Source organism: Nomascus leucogenys, chromosome 13 (genome assembly GCF_006542625.1).
Source record: "Nomascus leucogenys isolate Asia chromosome 13, Asia_NLE_v1, whole genome shotgun sequence".
Lineage (NCBI taxonomy): Eukaryota > Metazoa > Chordata > Mammalia > Primates > Hylobatidae > Nomascus > Nomascus leucogenys.
Genome location: NC_044393.1, coordinates 41,671,394 through 41,690,886, shown reverse-complemented (window position 1 = coordinate 41,690,886; position 19,493 = coordinate 41,671,394). Strand labels below are relative to the sequence as shown.

At 47.2% G+C, this 19,493-nt stretch overlaps 2 protein-coding genes across 2 annotated transcripts in view; one reads left to right on the top strand and one right to left on the bottom strand.

Moving 5' to 3' along the window:
• NAPB (NSF attachment protein beta) overlaps positions 1-891 on the bottom strand; it is a 47,104-nt gene extending 46,213 nt beyond the window's left edge. The window contains exon 1 of the mRNA XM_030826862.1: positions 677-891. Coding sequence (XP_030682722.1) covers positions 677-774 — 98 coding nt within the window. The 5' untranslated portion in view covers positions 775-891. The remainder of the gene's footprint in view (positions 1-676) is intronic.
• An 11,974-nt stretch (positions 892-12,865) lies between these two features.
• Positions 12,866-18,140, top strand: CSTL1 (cystatin like 1). The gene is made up of 4 exons (XM_003280838.3): positions 12,866-13,034; positions 13,372-13,714; positions 17,140-17,250; positions 17,976-18,140. The coding sequence occupies exons 2-4, from the start codon at positions 13,496-13,498 to the stop codon at positions 18,057-18,059; spliced, it is 414 nt and encodes a 137-aa protein (XP_003280886.1). The 5' UTR covers positions 12,866-13,034; positions 13,372-13,495; the 3' UTR covers positions 18,060-18,140.
• Positions 18,141-19,493: the final 1,353 nt, after the last annotated feature.

Genomic DNA, 19,493 nt, shown 5'->3' with positions numbered 1-19,493 from the left:
GGCTTCAGCGTGGCGAAATGCACCAATACGACTCGCCACGCATGGAGAAAGGGGCCCCACGCGCGCCGCGAGCTACCGCGCCCGCGGGCCTCAGGGAGCCGCTGACCTTCTAGGTCGTGGGACCCCCGCACCAACGCGAGCCAAGGCGAGGGGGGCGATCTGGGGTCTACACAGGGCGCGTGGGGCTGACAGCCCCCCCAGAGTGTTCTAGGGGCTTCGTGGGGCGCTTGGGGGGCTCTGGGGGTCCTAGGGGTTCTCTGAAACGCGCGTGGGGGCTGAGGGTCCCTGTGAGACTCCGGGGTTTCTAAGGGGGCGTGTTAGGGGATCCGGAGGGCGTGTGGGGGCTGAGGAACCCTGGGGAGTTCTGCCGACCCTAGGGGGTCTCTAAAGTGAGCGTGGGGGCCGAGAGCCCCTGGGAGGATGCGGGGTTTCCAGGGACCCTGGGGGGCCCTTTTGGGGTCTCTGGAGGGCGCGTGCGGACTGAGGGCCCCTGGGCGTCCTGGGAGCTCCAGGGGGCGCTGGGGGACCCTACAGGATTTCTGGAGGGCGCCTGCAGGCTGAGGGCCCCTAGGCGTGGTCTGAGGGCCCCAGAGGTTGCGTGGGGGGGGGGTCAGCCTGAAAGGAAGGGGGCCAAGTACGGAGACCCCCCCCAGGGTATGCACGGTCTGGCGCTCACCCAAACAGCCCTCGGAGGAAGGAGTGGGAGGCCTTGACTCGCTTCTCGGCCTCCGCCATCAGCTGTACTGCCTCACGCTCCTTCCCCGCGTTGTCCATGTCGCCCGCCGCGGCCGCCACAGCCCCCTCAGCCGGCTCGCTGCGCGCCCAGGCGCCTTAGCCCTCCCTCTGGCGGTCGCAGGGGCGCAGGCGCAGGCGCGACGCGCGAGGCCTTTCGGGAGCTGTAGTCCGGGTCCTGTCATGGCGGCGGGGATTCGCGAGCCGCCTACTACAGTTCCCAGGAGGCCTGGAGGGGGTGTGTGTGAGCCGAGCTTGCGCATCGCTAGCTCCCAGTACATCGGCGCAGGGGGCGTGACCCCCCCAAAGGGGTCCTGGACCAAGGTGAACTTTAATTTTTTGTGTATGCAGAAATGGAAAATGATCCGTGGCCTCTAGTAAAGATCACCTACTCAGTAAGACTCGCATGGCAATGGGATGGATGAAGGAACAGGGGATAACAGATTGGATGGAACCCACACCCTGCATGCAAGTTCTACAAAAGAGAATCTGGTGTAGCCACCAAAGCATCACATGCTTGATACCGCCCACCAAAAAACGAGCAACAGCTGGCAATAAGAGCCATTTTTATCTCCAAGAGCAAGACGTCCCCAATATAAGTTATTTTTAAATCTCCCCAAACTGTAACTTTCTGTTGGTCCTCTCTTCCTTGGTTATAAATGAGTTGCATATATGCAATATATGCATAATCCACTCTTTTGTTGACTGAATTATAGTCAATGGATGTGAGCCATTGAACTCTTATCCTTTACATAATACTGGTCATAGTGGATGGATCTCCAGGGACAAAATGTTTGCCTGCCAGGAAGACTTCTAATCTCCTAGGAGAAGTATCCATAGATAGATGGAATCCTGTGCCAGAGACTTTCGGGCCTGTCCCAGAGGGAGTTATTTTTGAATACAATGTCTAGACCATTCAAGCTTGGCAGTGCTAAGGCAGAGATGCTGAAACTAATAAGAAAATCACTGCCAAGTGAGATTTATGACAGTTTCAAATTGTTGATAAATACACTCTGGGCACTGGCATGCAAAATTTTAGAAAATGAAGACTGTCTGTAGAGAGCAAGGCAAGAGGGGCCAAACTCCTAGAAAGACAGTTGACTAAAGCACATGTCACAGAGTTCATACATTTCAGGACTCTGTAGAGATAGAAAGAAATCTCAGCTCTTCATGCAGTTTATTTACGATTACTACATGCATTATTCTAACTTTGAAAAGCTGATCTGTGTGCTTTTGGAGAGAGAAGGAGGCAGGAAATTGGAGGTAACCGTAAATGCAGGGGAGACCAGAGAAAAACTGTAAAAAGTGAACATAAGCATTTGGAAAGCAGAGCAGTCTATGGGGGTTTAATGGAGTGAGGCTAAATCAAAAGCTCCTAAGTATATCAGTGTGTTGGTTAAATCAGTTCCCTAACGTGGTTCGATGCAGAAGCTCTAATGGATATTTAAGAAATACTGATTCCTAGGCCACTGGGTTTTGGTATCAAGGTCTCTTGCAGCTGGGGTCTAGAAAGTGCACATTTTGAAAAGAACTCTCCATCCCTATTCTAAAGCACACCGTTCTAGATTCTCATATCTGTAGTCAGTTGAAAAGGAGCTGGAACAGACTGCCTCCTCGAAGCTAGTACTTGCAATTAAGAGAGACATTTTTGGTGGTTTCTGGTAATTTCCTTCATTCTCTTCTTTGTCACAGGAAATTTGTGGGCACTCCCACCGTTCTGCCAGTCCACACCAAAGTGGGAGAAAACCTTCAAACCTTAATTACTGGGTAGAGCTAGTGTTTTATTCTCCCAGAGGCTGGGGGAGGAAAGGAGGCAGGGCAGAGAGATGAACCTCACAGAATAAGGCCTGACTAGACAGACAGCTGAGGAATCCTTGAAACAAGAAGGAAAAGAAAAGGAGAAGCAACCCTGGTGTGGATCAGGAGAAGAGTAGAAGTCATCTTGGAGAAGAGGCAAAGGACCCACTGCCCACACCTGCGCTGCCCAGGATGGAGCCACTCACGGCTGGTGGACATTTACATTCAAATTAAATAATATTAAATAAAATGTAAAGTTCCATTTCTTGGCTGTACTAGCCACATTTCAAGTGCTCAATAGCCACACATAGCCAGTGGCAGCTGAAAGAGTTAAAAATATAGCACCCTGGTGGATTGACTAAGTTAGATACCTGGTGGATTGACTAAATTAGATACCTGAGGGCGGTGGCTCACGCCTATAATCCCAGCACTTTGGGAGGCCGAGGCAAGTGGATCACTTGAGGTGAGTAGTTCAAGACCAGCCTGGCCAACATAGTAAAACCCCATCTCTACTAAAAATACAAAATTTACAAAAAATACAAAAATTAGTTGGGTGTCGTGGTGCATGTCTGTAATCCCAGCTACTCAGGAGGCTGAGGCAGGAGAATCACTTGAACCTGGGAGGTGGAACAGAGGTTGCAGTGAGCCGAGATTGCACCATTACACTCCAGCCTGGGCGACAGAGTGAGTGAGACTCCACTCAAAAAAAAAAAAAAAGTTAGACACCCGCAAAACAACAGGTGCAAGAAGATTACTTTGACTTTTTCTTTTCCTTTTTGCATACGGAATACACACTGGACCCTCTGACCTCTTGTTTCTTTTCTCTTTTCTTTTTTTTTTGAGACAGAGTTTCGCTCTGTTGCCCAGGCTAGAGTGCAGTGGCGCGATCTCGGCTCACTGCAAGCTCCACCTCCCGGGTTCACGCCATTCTCCTGCCTCAGCCTCCCGAGTAGCTGGGACTACAGGCACCCACCACCACACCCAGCTAATTTTTTGTATTTTTAGTAGAGATGGGGTTTCACCGTGTTAGCCGGCATGGTCTCGATCTCCTGACCTCGTGATCCACCCTCCTTGGCCTCCCAAAGTGCTGGGATTACAGGCGTGAGCCACCACGCCTGGCCCCAACCTCTTGTTTATTTAAAGCAAGAGATGAAATTCCCATATGAAAGATGTCCTTCTTATACTAGAAATTAAGCAACATTCTTATCATCAAAGACAGGAAGTTGAGGCCAAGAGAATTCTGTACAAACCCTGTTAAACTAACCCTTATCTTGTTAGTCACTTTTCTATCCAATTAACTACCCTAGCCCAAGCCCCTCTGCCTCATCACATTTTCAGTTTACTATTCTTTGTCCAACTCAGTAAATAAGTAACACACTCTACTGCTTCTTTGGGTTTTCATTTCCTTATGAGGCCTCCCAGGCCATGTAAAACTTGTATCAAATACATCTGTGTGCTTTCCTGCTATTAATTTGTCTTATATAAGTTTAATTTTCAGACTCCACCAGGAGCCTAGGTGGATGGAGCATGAGAAGCCCCCTATACTACTATATCAGACTGCACAGACAGAGAACAATTTTATCATTGCACAAGTCCTAGCAGATGGCACTAGCCTCTATGTGCTTTGCTTTTCAGAAGCTCTGGACACGTGTAAGAAAAGAAGAAAAAGCCTTCAGGGAGTTTCTGAGAAGGCAGAGCAGGAAAGGAGCCTGTAGCCTGAACAAGGCAGAGCCAACAGTACTACTGGCTTTTCCCTGTGAGCAGATGGAGGTGGACACCTGGACACTCAGACTGAATCAGCACATACCCCGAAAGATGATCCATCAAGACAGGGCTGAAGCTACTTGAGAACCCCAACACTAAGAAAGCCAGAGTCAGAAAAGAACAGAATCGATATGGAGAAAGGGTGTAGCCATCTGTGTGTGTTCACAGAAGGTAAGAAAGCACCAGGCAAAGATCCAGTATGGAAAGTTACGGGACATCACTGCTGCTCCACTGAAGCAAAGCAAGAAGGCTCACCCACATTAAAGGGGAGGGAAATGAGATGACATCTCCTGACGGGAGGGCCTCCGAGGATTTGCAGATGTTTTCACACCACAACAGCTAGGTTAGGGGGAGTCTGCGCTCAACCTGGTCCACTCTGGTTGCACTGACAAAGTTGGGAAGCTGGAGTCCCTACGCTGGGGTTGGGGGACAGTCCTCAGGTCACATGGCCCTGCATGGCATGGCCCAACGGTCCCTGCCCAGGTCTGCAGTGGCCTCCTCTGATGACATCTCAGCCTTGGTTCTGCCTGAAATGCTAAGCGTGGCTCAGAGTCATCGGACAAGGTCAAACCATCTAAAGCAGAGTGTTCTGCTTCAGAAGGCAGGGAAGGAAGAAGTCCATTTCAGGAGGCTCTTCACCCAAAATCGTTAAAGGAATGCATTAATGAAAATAAATCTTCCATCTGTGTGGATGAGGTTGTGCAATTCTAAGGATAGAATTTAATTGTTCTATTTACAGTGATTCTTTTCATTTTTCTCGTAGACTAACAAAACCCAAGAACATTTGAATGGCACATTTCAGAGAAATAATTAAATGGCTTTTGTTAATCTCTAAAAAACTTTTTGAAACAACACCAGTTTATGTGTTTGTGTGTTATGTGTGTGGGGTGACATTTCACACCCTGTCAAATTTGTTACAAGTTTCCCCAAATGTTAATCTTACTTAACCTTTCCTTAAAAAATTACTATATAAAATACAGATCAAAAAGTTACAAAAGGTAAAATTAAATATACACAAATATCTGTTAGGGAAAACAAAAAATGGTAAATTAAGTTAAAATAAATGCTTATGAGAAAATACACATTATTGTCATTAGTAAGTCTTTTTTTTTTTTTTTTTGAAACAGGGTCTCGCTCTGTTGCCCAGGCTAAAGTGCACAATCACAGCTCACTGCAGCCGAAATCTCCCAAACGTAAGTGGTCCTCCTACTTCAGCCTCCTGAGTAGCTGGGACTACAGGCATGTACCACCAAACCCAGTTGTTTTATTAATTTTAATTTTTAGTAGAGATGAGGTCTTGCTGTCTTGCCCAGGCTGGTCTCAAACTCCTGAGCTCAAGCAATCTTTCCATCTCAGCCTCCCAAAGTGCTGGGATTACAGGCATGAGCCACTGTGCCAGACCAAATAGTCTTCTTTTTATTAGTTGATGTAAAAGTCTACAAACAAGTTTTGAAATTAACTTGACGCCTTTATTTATGGCAAATGAGCATAAGATCATTTTGACAATTTTTATTTATATTATATATTCTAGGACCTTTCTTATCTATGCTTAATATAAGTTATGGTTGTGAGCCACAGACACAATTGCTTAAAGGGAAAAATGGTTTATTTCCCACATACTCTTTGAATTCCTTTCACATCATTATTTAATATTACATTAGGAGAAATTTTAGGGAAAAAAAGCTGCTCATAATTCCACCTACCCAATGAAACATTTTTAATTTTTTGTACATATATAGTGCTATCTCACTTTTATCCATCAAACTTACACACATGTAAGTATTATTAGGAGTATGCTTGTAGTTTGTATTTTTTGTTTGTTTATGAAACATATATTTTCTCTGTTGCTATAAGTGTTTGTAATTGATTGTTAATGGCCAATAGTTGAATGAATCAAATTTCACAAAACCTTTTTCCTCTGTGGCATATTTGGTTTGCATCACATTTGGCTCTTAGGGAAACATCTAAGACTGTCTTGGAGAGTGAAATAATTTCCCCATCACTAGATTACACGGTCCCAGTCTTATTTAGGGTGCGGTGCTAGCATTTCTTCATTATCAGGTGGGAAGAACTGGGTCTTCACAAATCTACCCTTAGCATGGTAGTAACTGGCTTTAAAAACACAGTCAACCCTTATTATTCATGGATTTCATATTTGCAAACTCACCTACTTGCTAAAATTAAGTTGCAATCCTAAAATCAACACTTGTGGTGCTTTTGCCATCATTCACAGACACTCAGAGTGGGCAAAAATGTGGGTGGCCTGACAGCTTGTTGCAAGCTGAGGTCAAACACAGCAACACTCTGCCTTCTTGTTCCAGCTGTTGTTGTTTTTGTTTGTTTGTTTGTTTTTGAGATGGAGTCTCACTCTGTCTACCAGGCTGGAGTGCAGTGGCTCAATCTCAGCTCACTGCAACCTACACCTCCTGGGTTCAAGAATTCTCCTGCCTTAGCCTCCCAAGTAGCTGAGACTACAGGCACGTGCCACCATACCCAGCTAAGTTTTGTATTTTTAGTAGAGATGGGGTTTCCCCACGTTGGTCAGGCTGGTCTCGAACTCCTGACCTCAGGTAATCCACCCGCCTTGGCCTTGAGCCACCACTCCCAGCCTTGTTCCAGCTCTTGTATTGTTAACAAGTGTCCTTCTTCACAGCCTGTTTAGTGCCACGTTTCACAATTTTGTGTGGTCTTTTTTTTTTTTTTTTTTAGAGGTAGGGTCTTTCTGTGTTGCCCAGGCTGATCTCGAACTCCTGAGCTCAAGTGCCTTTAGCGTTGGCCTCCCGAAGTGCTGGGATTACAGGTATGAGCCACCACATGTGGTTTGAGTTTTGTGCTTTTTGGTTGGTGATTTTGCCGTTTAAAATGGCCCCAGGCATAGTGCTGCAGTGCTATCTAGTTCCTAAGCACAAGAAGGCTGTGAAGTGCCTTATGGAGAAAATGTGTCTTAAATTACCTTCATTCAGGCATTTACAGGGTTGTTGGTGGTGAGCTTGATGATAATGAGTCAACAATATATATTTTAAAAGACACCTCTAACTAGAGACACACATAAAACGAGGTTAAATATTGATCAATTGACAGAAAATGTTGTAACCAGAGACTCAAGGAAACCAAACCTTGTATTTTTCCTGGGCACAATGGTTTAGCATTTACTACTTCTGTGTTTGCAGAGATTTTATAGAAGATAACTTCTGCAAATGATGAAAATCAGCTGCACATTGGGAGAGTATCTGGATAAAGAAATGAAATGAAGTCAGATCATAGAATCTCCCTTTCCCAATCCCTAAAGGAAATGGGCAAAAACTAGCAGCTCTTCAAGAGAACTAAGACAGAGGGAAATCATCTGGTGCTGGCTAATTTCTGTTTGCTCCCTAGCCCCACTTGCTAACCTTCCGTTATGGTTAATTTTATGTGTCAACTTGACTGGGCCACGGAATGCCCACTATCTGTTAAATGTTATTTCTGGATGGGTCTGTGAGGATGTTTCTGGAAAAGGTCAGCAGTTGAATCAGTGGACTGAGTAAAGCAAATGGCCCCTCCAATGTGAGCGACACCATCCAATCCAATCCAATGAGTGCCCGAGTGGCAGATGGTTGAATTAGCTCTGCCTGGCTGTTTGGACTGTGACATCAATCTTCTCCTGCCCTCAGTGCTCCTGGTTATTAAGCCTTCAGACTCAGGTTGGAATCTACACCTGTGGCTCTCCAGCTCTCAGGCCTTCCAACTACACCATTAGCTTTCCTTGGTTTCCAGCTTGCAAACAGCAGATGGTGGACTTCGAGGCCTCCATAATTGTACAAGCCAATCCTTTGTAATAAATCTCTTCATATCTCTGTGTTTCTCTGGAGAACCCTGACTAATGCACTTTCTCCATGCTGCTCTCTGTTTCACAACACAGGCTGCTATGGACTCCATCCATGGGGCTCTTGTGCCCTATAACTTCTGCCTGTATTTGACAACAAGATGCCTAGGAATGAGGTAGAGGACAGAGGGGATTGAGATCATGGTGTTTGTCCCCTGCTCCCTCCACAAAGTGGCCAGCTGGCATGCCAATTCTTTCTAGATTGTTTGCCTTATCTTTCAGGCTTAGGGTAGCTGGCATGGCTGCTGCAGACACTTGCCCTGTGTCCCGGGGTTTCTGTGTCCCTGCACCATTGCCCACTGCCCCATATAGAAACTGCCCTGAACTCTCCTGTTGCAAGCATGCCTGTGCTGACTGTGGAGACCCAGACTGACATGCTCCCCAACCCATTGGATGAGGCCAGTATAACCTTGAAACCCAAACCAGGAAAGCACAATATGAGAAAAAACAATCATAGGCCAGTTTAACTCATGAAGATAGATACAAAAATTCTGAAGAAAACATTAGTAAACATACCACACACAAAAATCTAGATGGATTATGGACATAAATGGGAAATGCTAAACTTTAAAAATTTCAGAAAAAATATTTAAAAGTAGCTTTGTGACCTTGATTTCCTAAATAAGACATAAAAAATGCAAACCACAAGAGAGAAAAATCAATACATTCTTTCCATTAAGATTAAGAATATTTTTTCATCAACATGCCATAAATAAAATGAAAAGACAACCACAACCCAGAGGATGACATTTGGAGAAGGACAAATAAATCCTACAAATCAATTGGAGACAACCAAAGAGAAAAATGGGCAAAAGATTTGAACGTGAAGACTTAATTACAGATTTCAACAAACTCTTGGCCCTCTTCTGCTTTTGCCGCTCATTGCTTCAGTGGGAAGAGCATCTGCTTACAGAAAACCAGAAAGATCGCAGGAGAAGGTGAAAGCAGGAGTGTCACAGCCTGCAGAATCCACTTGCTTTTTCTTTGCTTTCAAAATGGAACCTGATGACTATTTAAGAGCTGGTAAACAGATATCGTGTTGTGGAAAACGTCTGCAGAAAGGAGACCAAAGGCTGGATGAGGACAATGACCTCCCCACAAGCCCTTCCACTCTGGGCATCCTTGGCCTCTTGTGACACGCTCTGACTTTTTAAGGCTTGTGATTTCTCATGTTTCTGTGTCTGGAAAGAGAAAATGTACCCTGGGACCTTTGGAGCAATGCCAGTTTGGAGCCATCTGTAGCACCGCCTTGTTTGCTGACTTTCTGTGCGCCTGCTGCTGGCCTGCTCCCCAGAATCAGAAGGCATTTCCAGCCAAGGTCAGCCATGTTCTTCTGCTGCTGCCCTGGGGGAGGGGGTTCAGGGCTGCAGTGGGAGCTGCTGCTGGCAGCATGGACTCTGCTCCCCTACCCCTGCCCTGCAGCCATGGCTGGGAGATTCCTCAAGCAGGCACAGACTGCTGACCGTTCCTTCCTGGGCCATGTTTGGAGGGTGCCTGGCAGCAGGTGGGTTGCAAATAGATTTGCATTCTGCCTGGGTTACATCCAGGTCAGCAGCCAGCCTAGAACAGGATTATTTAGGGGACAAAGAAGAGCTTGTCAAATAGTGCTACATGCAAAAAAAAAAAAAAAAGAGTGGAGAGAAGAAACCAACCGAGATCAGCCGTATTGTTTACAGAGGATTATTTGTTTCCCCAGAGTGATGAGAAAATTTCAGATAGCAGTTGTCGGCTGATGAAGAGAGTGTCACAGTGTGACCCTTTCCCAGCACCAATGCCATATCTACTGGTGAAGGAGTGATGAAAAACTACAGCCAGGAAGCTCCCTGTCTGCAGGTTCCTCAGCCCACACAAGCAGAGCCTGCTGGGATAAAACACACCATCATGTTCTTGTTTATTTCCTGCTTCTCCTAGGAGCTGGACTGATAAATCCCAAGCTTGGTCATCAACAGACAGAACCAGGAAGTTGTGCAGCTCATAGAGGGCCTCTGTGGGACACACACCATCTCGCCCACACAGCACCCAGCCACGGGTTGATCCAACAGGAATCCCACACTTGCCATCATGACTGGTCCAGCAGTGGCCTGTTACCAGGTTCAGCTTATGAGATAGAAGGCCCGGTTTGCTGGACTCCTGGGAAACATACTTTTCTTTCTTTCTTTCTTTCTTTTTTTTTCCAGACGGGGTCTTACTGTGTTGGGCAGGCTGGAGTGCAATGGCACAATCACAGCTCACTTCATTCTAGACATCCTGGGCTCAAGCGATCCTTTCACCTCAGCCTCCAGAGTTGCTGAGACTACAGGCGTGTGCTCCACAGCTAATTTTTGTGTTTTTTAGTAGAGATGAGGTTTCACCATGTTGGCCAGGCAGGTCTTGAACTCCTGGCTTCATGTGATCTGCCTACCTTGGCCTCCCCAAAGTGTTGGGATTACAGGTGTGAGCCACTGCACCTCGCCAAATTGCACATATTTAAAGTGTACAATTTGATGAAATTTGTCATACGTATGCACCTGTGGAATTATCACTACAATTCATACAACAGACATATCTATCACCTGAAGTTTTCTCATGCTCTTCTGCAATCCTTCTCTCCTATGCCCCTTATTCCACAGACATGAGCAGACCCCACAGTTCCTATTATTCCATGGTCTAACCAGATCTCATATTTTTCCCTTCTTTTATTGGCAAGAACAGGGCTCCTATTTGTTATAGCCAGCGCTCCTAATTTACTCTTGTTTCACGGAAATACTCAGGCTCCTATTTTTCCATTATTTCATGTCAGTAACCAGACAACAACTAAGTCGTCTATTTCCCTTTGTTCTGTTGCCCAGGCTGGAGTGCTTGGTGCGATCTCAGCTCACTGCAGCCTCGACCTCTCTTGGGCTCAGGCGATCTTCCCACCTCAGCCTCCAGAGTAGCTGGGACTACAGATGTGTGCCACCATACCTGGCTAATTTTTGTATTTTCTGTAGAGATGGGGTTTCACCATGTTGCCCAGGCTGGTCTGGAACTCCTGGGCTGAAGCAATCCTCCTAGTCTCGGCCTCCCAGGTGTCAGCCACTATGCACTGCCCCTATTCCATGCTGTAACCAGGCTCCCTGTCTCCCTTTATACATGTGCCTTACCAGAATCATATTTTTTTTCCTGATTCCATGTCCACAGAGTCAGAAATCAGCGTTCTGCTGACACAAGCTAAGGAACGCCAGTGTGACCTGTTAAGCCCCTCGCATCTCCTTCTGTGGCATAGTCAGGGTCTGTGTTTTCCTTTTCTTCAATTAAAATTGCCAGTGACTCATTTTCCTCTTTATAGACACAACCAACTCCCATATTTCTTAAGCGGATTTATCGTTTATGCTTTGAGCCCCACGTCCATGGGGTTTCTAATATGGCCCACCCAATGTTATTTTTCCTCTCTACGGGCCTCAGCCTGATGGGGGTATCCCAGGTGTCTGGGGCATGCTGAGATGGCCAGGTCTGACTGGCCTCCCTGATTACTCGGAATCCTTCATTACATATTCTACAGCAAGTGGCCCTCGGCAGCTCAGGCTCAGGGAATTTCAAACATATCACCTCCACCGGCTGGACAAGTCCTCTCAAGACAGGCTCTGGGGCCGAGGGAAGATGTTGTGACAGGTGCTAGCACCATTGTCATGATGGAAGGTGGCCTGGCTTCTGGGACAGGAGGGACCTGACAGGCCATGGGTTAAGTGTGGGTTCAGAGTCACAGAAGAATCACGAAGAAGACATTACTATGCACCCGACACCTGACTTGGGAGCAGGTTCTTTGCCTACATCCAGTTAGTCTCTACCACAATTCAAGAGGAGTCTTTCTTCCCATTCTCATATTACAGATGAAGAAACCCAGCTTAGGGAGATGAGGTAACTCTCCCAGAGTCCACAGCGAAGGACTTGAGCCAGGACAGTTGGATCCTAAGGCTCCTGCTTCCCCTCCCTCAGCACGCTACTCCTCACAGAACAATGCTTTATTTAGTTTTGGACATTTTAACCTTTATTTTGGAATAATTTCAGACTTACACAAAGGTTGCAAAAATAGCATAAAGCATTCTCATATACCCTTCATTCCACTTCCCCAAATGTTAACATATTATACAATCACAGTACAATGGTGAAAACTAGAATATCAACATTCACACAATACTATTAACTAATCTGCAGATTTTATTCACATTTCATCAATTATTCCATTAATTTTTTTTCTGGTAGGATTCCATTTAGGGTTTTTTTTGTTTGTTTGTTGTTTGTTTTTCTTTTTCTTTTTTTTTTTTGAGACAGAGTCTCGCTCTGTCACCCAGGCTGGAGTGCAGCGGTGCCATCCTGGCTCACTTCAGCCTCCACCTCCCGGGTTCAAGTGATTCTCCTGCCTCAGCCTCCCGAGTAATGGGGACTACAGGTACACGCCACCACACCCAGCTAATTTTGTATTTTTAGTAGAGATGGGGTTTCACCATGCTGGCCAGGCTGGTCTCGAACTCCTGACCTCGGTGATTTGCCCACCTCAGCCTCCCAAAGTGCTGGGATTACAGGCGTGAGTCACCACGCCCAGCCAGCAAATGTTTTTAAAATAGGGCACTCATGGGCTTTTGGGGATAAGTAACACCTAATCTTCAGGGGTCTGCAGGATAATTTCGAAATGGGGCTCACAGCTTATTCCTCCCTCATAGGAAGGCTGCAATTACCTCACAATGCTCCACTAGGGTCACAACAAGATAGCAAAAAGCCAGTGCAGGGCCTGCAGGTATAGGGGGATCCCGCAGGCAGAAATCTGTGGTGGGCGGGTGGCAGGTGAGCAAGGAGAACCTGTCTCTAAAGGAAGCACAGGGAGCAGGTGGTGGCTTTGTAAGACAGTTGGAACCCAAGGAAGGTAAGAAGAATGTACCACCCCTTGCTCCATGTGACTGCTTCCTTATATCTCAGTTCAGATATTACCTTCTCCATAAGGCCTCTTCCCTTCCTGTAAGTGATGCTTCTCTATCTATGACCCCAGCTCTTATTGCAGAGCACTGTAGGGGCTGTTCTGGGGGCTTTCTTCCCTGAGACGTGTGAAGGCAGGGAGAGGGGCTTGCACGCCTTGGCAGGTGTTTAAAAATTTTGCTTGCCTGGATCACCAAAGAACTGAATGGGTGGTGTAAATGGGTAGAAAATGAACTGGCTGGAAAGTGAACGACAAGGTTCAGGTCTGAATCTCTGTTTAAATGCAGGCAGGCCATCCCCCAGGAAAGCCTATGTTGGTGAGGGTTATGGTGGGAGAACGAGTGAGCTACTGCCTGGCACCACCACACTCTGGAAGGTGCAGTTGGGAGGAAGGTTTCTGAGGCTGTAGACATGGGGATCGGATGCTGGAGAAACCCCCTGCTGCTGCTGATCACCCTGGTCCTGTCGGCCAAGCTGGGTCACTTCCAAAGGTGGGAGGGCTTCCAGCAGAAGCCCATGAGCAAGAAGAACATGAATTCAACGCTCAACTTCTTCATTCAATCCTACAACAATGCCAGCAATGACACCTACTTATATCGAGTCCAGAAGCTAATTCGAAGTCAGATGCAGGTTTGTACTTTGCTCTCCCCAGACATCGGCAGGCCCTGTTCTTGCCCGTTCAGACACGTGAGGATTCTGGGGTGGCTCCCAAGAGAACCAAGTGCTGGTTCTCCGCGAGGTCCCAAGAGGGAAGCATCTTCACTTGTAACAGGTCCATATTAGAGTTGTTCAAATCCCAGAATGTCCTTAGCCACGCTTCCAAAATGCTTTTCTAAGGACTGGCATGAACTCTAACTCCATTACACTTAGAGGCAAAAATGTTCACTGAGGATTAAACTCTTTTTTTTCTTGAGATGGAGTTTCGCTCTTGTTGCCCAAGCTGGAGTGCAGTGGCATGATCTCAGCTCACTGCAACCTCCTCCTCCCAGGTTCAAGTGATTCTCCTGCCTCAGCCTCCCAAGTAGCTGAGATTACAGGTGCGCACCACCACACCTGGCTAATTTTTTGTATTTTTAGTAGAAACGGGTTTTCACCGTGTTAGCCAGGCTGGTCTTGAACTCCTGACCTCAGGTGATCTGCCCACTTCGGCCTCCCAAAGTGCTGGAGTTACAGGTGTGAGCCACCATGCCTGGCCAACTCTTTTTCCTTGGGAAGAAATGCCTTTCATTCTGATATTTGACCCTGCCAGAGTGACAGCAAGGATAATTTTGCTCCCTTTAAAGTTCTCATTTGGCAAAATACAAATATTCTCTGTAGGCCTGTAGCCCCCAACATTTTCTCAATGTGCATGGTTGTAAAATTCAAAACTGGGTGTTCTGTGTTATACAAACTTCAAATTACACAGAGGGTTTATTCTGGAAGTGGAGGGGATGTGAGAGATAGGATTCAGCCAGATCACCTCACCTTCTGTTTTACATATAAAATTTCTCTGAAATATATCAATCGAAGGATAATAGAAGAAAGAAAAGTTGTTAGGGAACCCCTTTTATTGGTACAACATTTCCTCAAGGTCAGATAATAAACTATACAGTCACCCTTAGTGTCCATGAGGAATTGGTTCCAGGACCCCTCAGAATGCCCACATCCATGGATTCTCAGGTCTCTTATGTAAAATGGAATAGTGTTTCCACATAACCTATGCACATCTTCCCACATATGGTAAATCATTTCTAGATTAATTATAATAACTGGTACAGTGTAAATGCTATGTAGATAATTATTATACTGTACTGTTTAGGGAATAATTACAAGAAAAAAAGTTCAGTATAGAGGCAACCATACATTTTTTTTTCCTGAGTATTTTGATGCAGGGTTGTTTGCATCCACAGATGTGCAGCTCGTAAGTACAGAGGGCCGATTGTAGAAGTTGGGGCAGCAACAATGCTACGTCCTAGTTCAATTAGCTGGATTTGGGAAAACACAACTGGCTATGGGAAAGCTCTCTGGCCAGAGAGTAAGGTGGCTGGAACAGAGAGAACTGGCAAGTGGGGAGGGCAGGGTGGGGAGGATGAGTCAGCGTTAAGTCAAATCCTCATCCCAGTGCAGACTGTCCCGTGGGCTGGCTCAGTGAGGCACTTCTACCACAAGATGGCGATGTTGCCTATTTGGTTCTTGGTTCTTCCTCGATTGGTTAAGACCCCAAGGATGCTTGTCTTGCGAAATCAATCTATTACCATTAAGTTAGCTGTTAAAGAATAATGATGAGCATTTGATGTCATTCACGTTGATAAGTAGACAGAGCAGGCGTGCCTCCTGGTAGCTGGGTGATCTTGGCATGGGCCTCTGGGCACCCCCACACCCATATGACCACTGTGTCTGTCCTTACACCTCACAGAGGGGACAAGAGCAGGCATGGAGGGCTGCAAGGTGCCTCTGGGGCTTCATGCCCAGCTCCTCCCAATTGAGGCTCTTGGTCAAGTGATATCCAGACTCTCCAGACCTCAGTTTCTTCACCTGCGAAGTGGCTCAGAATAGGAGGGAAGTACTTAGCACAGTGCCAACATCTAGTAGCACCTGTAAAAATCTTTGCTGTTATTATGACTACTCCTGTCATTATCAAACAAATAAGTCTAATAACGAATAACATTTTGCACACTGGAACGTCAGTTACAGTGATGACCGGTGGTTTAGTTTTTCCTTACATTCTGAGCGTGACCACGCCTGGGGCAGCCCTGCAAATGCCCATGCGTGGATGGCCCCCACATGCTTGGGTGTGGGGAGGCTGGTACTGCCCTCAGGCCTAGGCTCCCTGCTGCCCTGTCCCAGTGTTTGCTAAGGGTGTCTTCCTCCCAGGAGCAGTGTGGGCACTCTCTGCCTCAGTCACCACCCCAGAGATGACCAAGCCCTCTCATTGGACTTGACCAGTGACAGGGCAAGGCAACAGGGAGCCTCCCAGAGCTTCTCCTGCACCAGCGAAGATCCACTAATCCACATATCTACTCGGGAATCCAGCTCAGAACCCAACAGGGAACCGTAACCCCCAAGCTCCCTGTTAGAGTCTCCCTTCTGGGCGTAGGACCTCCCTGCCCACAAGGGCTTTTCCAGACTCCAACCCCTGCAGGCTTCATGGCCTCACACTTGATCACAAGTGAAAGAGCCATGGGGAAATCCCTGGCGTGCGTTCTTGACAGCTCTTGTACCCACCATGCCTCCTTCCTTCATTTCTGTACACGCTAGGAGGAAACTGGCATTATTCTCCTCATTTCCTAGATGAGGAAACTGAGATTCAGGAAAATTTACAGAGTCTGCAGGGGGTAAAGCCAGATTTTTGTTCTGTCACTCTCTTAACACCGAATCTGCTTCAAAGTAACGCTGCAGACAGTTTGCTAAAAGATTTAATAACTTATAATTATGAAAATATTTAAAATTTATTTTATGCATTAAGGGAAATGCAAGCTTCCATTTAGCCCACATAACAACTCCACGAGCAGGCACAATTGTGGTTTGTAGTTTGTAAGTGAAAAAGCTGAGGATGCTAAGTAACTTGCTCCAGGTCACAGTCACTAAATGGAAAATGTGTGCCCCAAATCAATTCGATTCCAAAACTGTTTTTAATTGTATTGCTAAGCTGCCTTCCGCTAGGTTAGTCAGGAATGATAGCAGGGAGAGAGGAAATGGCAGAAGGCACTGGGGGGTGGGAACAAGATGCTGGCTCTGTTGCATTATGAAGGCCACATGTGCCAGCCTGGGAGTGGCCTGTGGTGGCCAGGCAACCCAGCTTGATGTTACCTCTTCTGTCCTGAGGATGGAAGGGAGGCAGGTGAGAAGCTTTCTGTGGCTGCTGCAGCAAAATCAACCTATGACCAGGGGCTTTGGCTGCCATTGCCCTCCCTCCAGCCAGAAGTAGGGAGAAGGGAGCCATGCTTTTGGTGGGTAAGCTCCGGGAACAAGGACTGTGGCTCTGGGGGCTTTACGCTCAGTCCTAGCTTCTCCAGGAGAGGGTCAGCCACTGGATGCTTGGAGTCCACACTAACAGCACAACTGATTCTTGGCAGCTGACGACGGGAGTGGAGTATATAGTCACTGTGAAGATTGGCCGGACCAAATGCAAGAGGAATGACACGAGCAATTCTTCCTGCCCCCTGCAAAGCAGGAAGCTGAGAAAGGTGTGTAGTGGAAGTCATCCCAAAGGGACTTGTGAAGTGAATATTTTAAAAAACAACAGCTAGAAGTTGACAATTTTTCCACTTGTGTGGATTGGCGCCAGCTGGGGCCCAGCCCTGGGGCTGCCTGGCACCTCCTGAGGCTGCTGGGGGAAGGAGGGAGGCTTTATATTTGGGCTGGTACAGTCCTGCACCCAGGCCTCTGGTCGCCTGGACCCTTCTCCAACCTGGCCTGCTCCCCAGACCCTCTGCGTGAAAGCAGTGTTTCCCTTTCCCTGGGGTCCTTCTTCTGTCTTCTCTCTCCCTCTCCAGGTCTCTAAGGTTGTCCAATTTCCTCCTTGTTCCCTTCTATTTTTCCTGGTCCCTGGGTGGCACCCCTTGAAAGCTGGCAGATACAAGGGGCTCCCCCATGCCTGGGGGGTGCAGGAGGAGGGGACAATGCTATTGCTCCTTGCTGGCCTGCCTGGCCCACATGACAGGCTGCTGCCAGGCCACAGGCTCCAGGTTCACCTGCTGTAGGTCCCAAGTGGCTGGGTAGGGGGAAGACAGGGTGACATTCCTGTTCCAGACTGGCCCTCCTTTCTGTTTCTACCTTTGACTGTGGGCAGCTCCCCTCTCTGCCCACGGGGTTCATGAGCAGCCACAGGGACAGACCTGGGGAACAGGTGCCTATTGCTCGCCTTTGAAAAATACTTTCCCCAAAGTCTGTTTTCTTTCTTCTTCCACAGAGTTTAATTTGCGAGTCTTTGATATACACCGTGCCCTGGATAAACTATTTCCAGCTCTGGAACAATTCCTGTCTGGAGGCCTGAGCATGTGGGCAGAAAGAAACCTTGGATGAGGGCTCAGACGATTGAGTTGTGCACTGGCTGTTATTAAACTGTAAAGGATCATGTCTCCCTCATTGGGGTCTCATTACACATGCACACACACACACATGCACACACACACGAGTGTACACACACACACACGTACACACTTACCTTCACAACCCACACACACAATGCTCACACTCACGACACCCTCATGCTCTCACCACTTACATACATGCAGACTCACTTTAACAGCCTCACACACTCATCCACCCGCCCACCCACCCACTCATACATGTCAAGCACATGCACACTCACTCGCCCGCACATTCAGTGGTCTTCAGGGGTTGGTGCAATCTTTTTTTTCTTTTCCTTTCTTTTTTTTTTTTTTTTTGAGACACAGTCTTGCTCTGCTGCCCGGGCTGGAGAGAAGTGGTGCAATCACAGCTCACCGAAGCCTCGAATTCCCCAGGCTCAAGTGATCCTTTCACCTTAGCCTCCCGAGTAGCTGAGACTACAGGTGCACACCACTTTGTCCAGCTAATTTTTTGAAACACTTTTTTGTGGAGACAATATCTCCTTTTGTTGCCTAGGCTGCTCATGGACTCCTGGGCTCAAGTAATCCTCCTGCCTCAGTCTCCCAAAGTGTTGGGATTATAGGCGTGGGCTACTGCGCCCACCCAGCTGATGTAATTAGAACAGAATGTTCATAATCATTGGTGAAACCTCATCATTCTTTCTACACCACCCCACCTCTCTATGGCTTTTCTGAATTTAGCGTGTCCCTGAGCTCTGACCCTAGTGTGGGGAGCCCTATTTCTTCCCAGCACACACACAACACTGTGACTCACACACATTTTTGTGATTTGTGATCCCAAGACCAAATTCACATTGAGTGACTCACTAGAGGACTCACAGGACTTAGCCTAGAGTCATTCTCATGGCTGTGATATGACAGCAGTGGGACACAGGGCCAAACCAGCAAAGGCAAAAGGTGCATGGGGCTAGGTCGGGAGAAAACCAGCCAGGAGCTTCCAGAGTTCTCTCTTGGTGCTGTCACACAGAGCACGCTCAATTCCCCCAGAAGTGAGCTGTGACAGTATGTGTCACAAGGAAGCTCCTTAAGACCCAGCAGCCAGGGTTTTTACCGGGGGCTGATCATGAAGGCAGCCTCTGCCTGGCACGTGCCGAAATTCCAGACTCCCAGAGGATAGCAGGGGTTCAACATCAACCCCACTGCTGTACAGAGAATGTAGACACACTGAGGCCCTCTTATCATGCAGGAAAAGTTTTCTGCCGGTGTAGGGAACTGTTGACCCTCCAAGTTCTCAAACTCCATCCAAGGCCAGCCTTGCAAGCAGCCTTTCTTTTCTTTTCTTTTCTTTTCTTTTCTTTATTTTTATTTTTTTTTTTTGAGACGAAGTCTCACTCTGT

Excerpts from the sequence above, each read along its gene's own strand:
- CSTL1 (XM_003280838.3), top strand. The coding sequence starts at position 13,496 with ATGGGGATCGGATGCTGGAGAAACCCCCTGCTGCTGCTGATCACCCTG. Across the intron at positions 13,715-17,139 it reads TAATTCGAAGTCAGATGCAG|CTGACGACGGGAGTGGAGTA; the intron begins GTTTGTACTTTG and ends GATTCTTGGCAG. Across the intron at positions 17,251-17,975 it reads AAAGCAGGAAGCTGAGAAAG|AGTTTAATTTGCGAGTCTTT; the intron begins GTGTGTAGTGGA and ends CTTCTTCCACAG.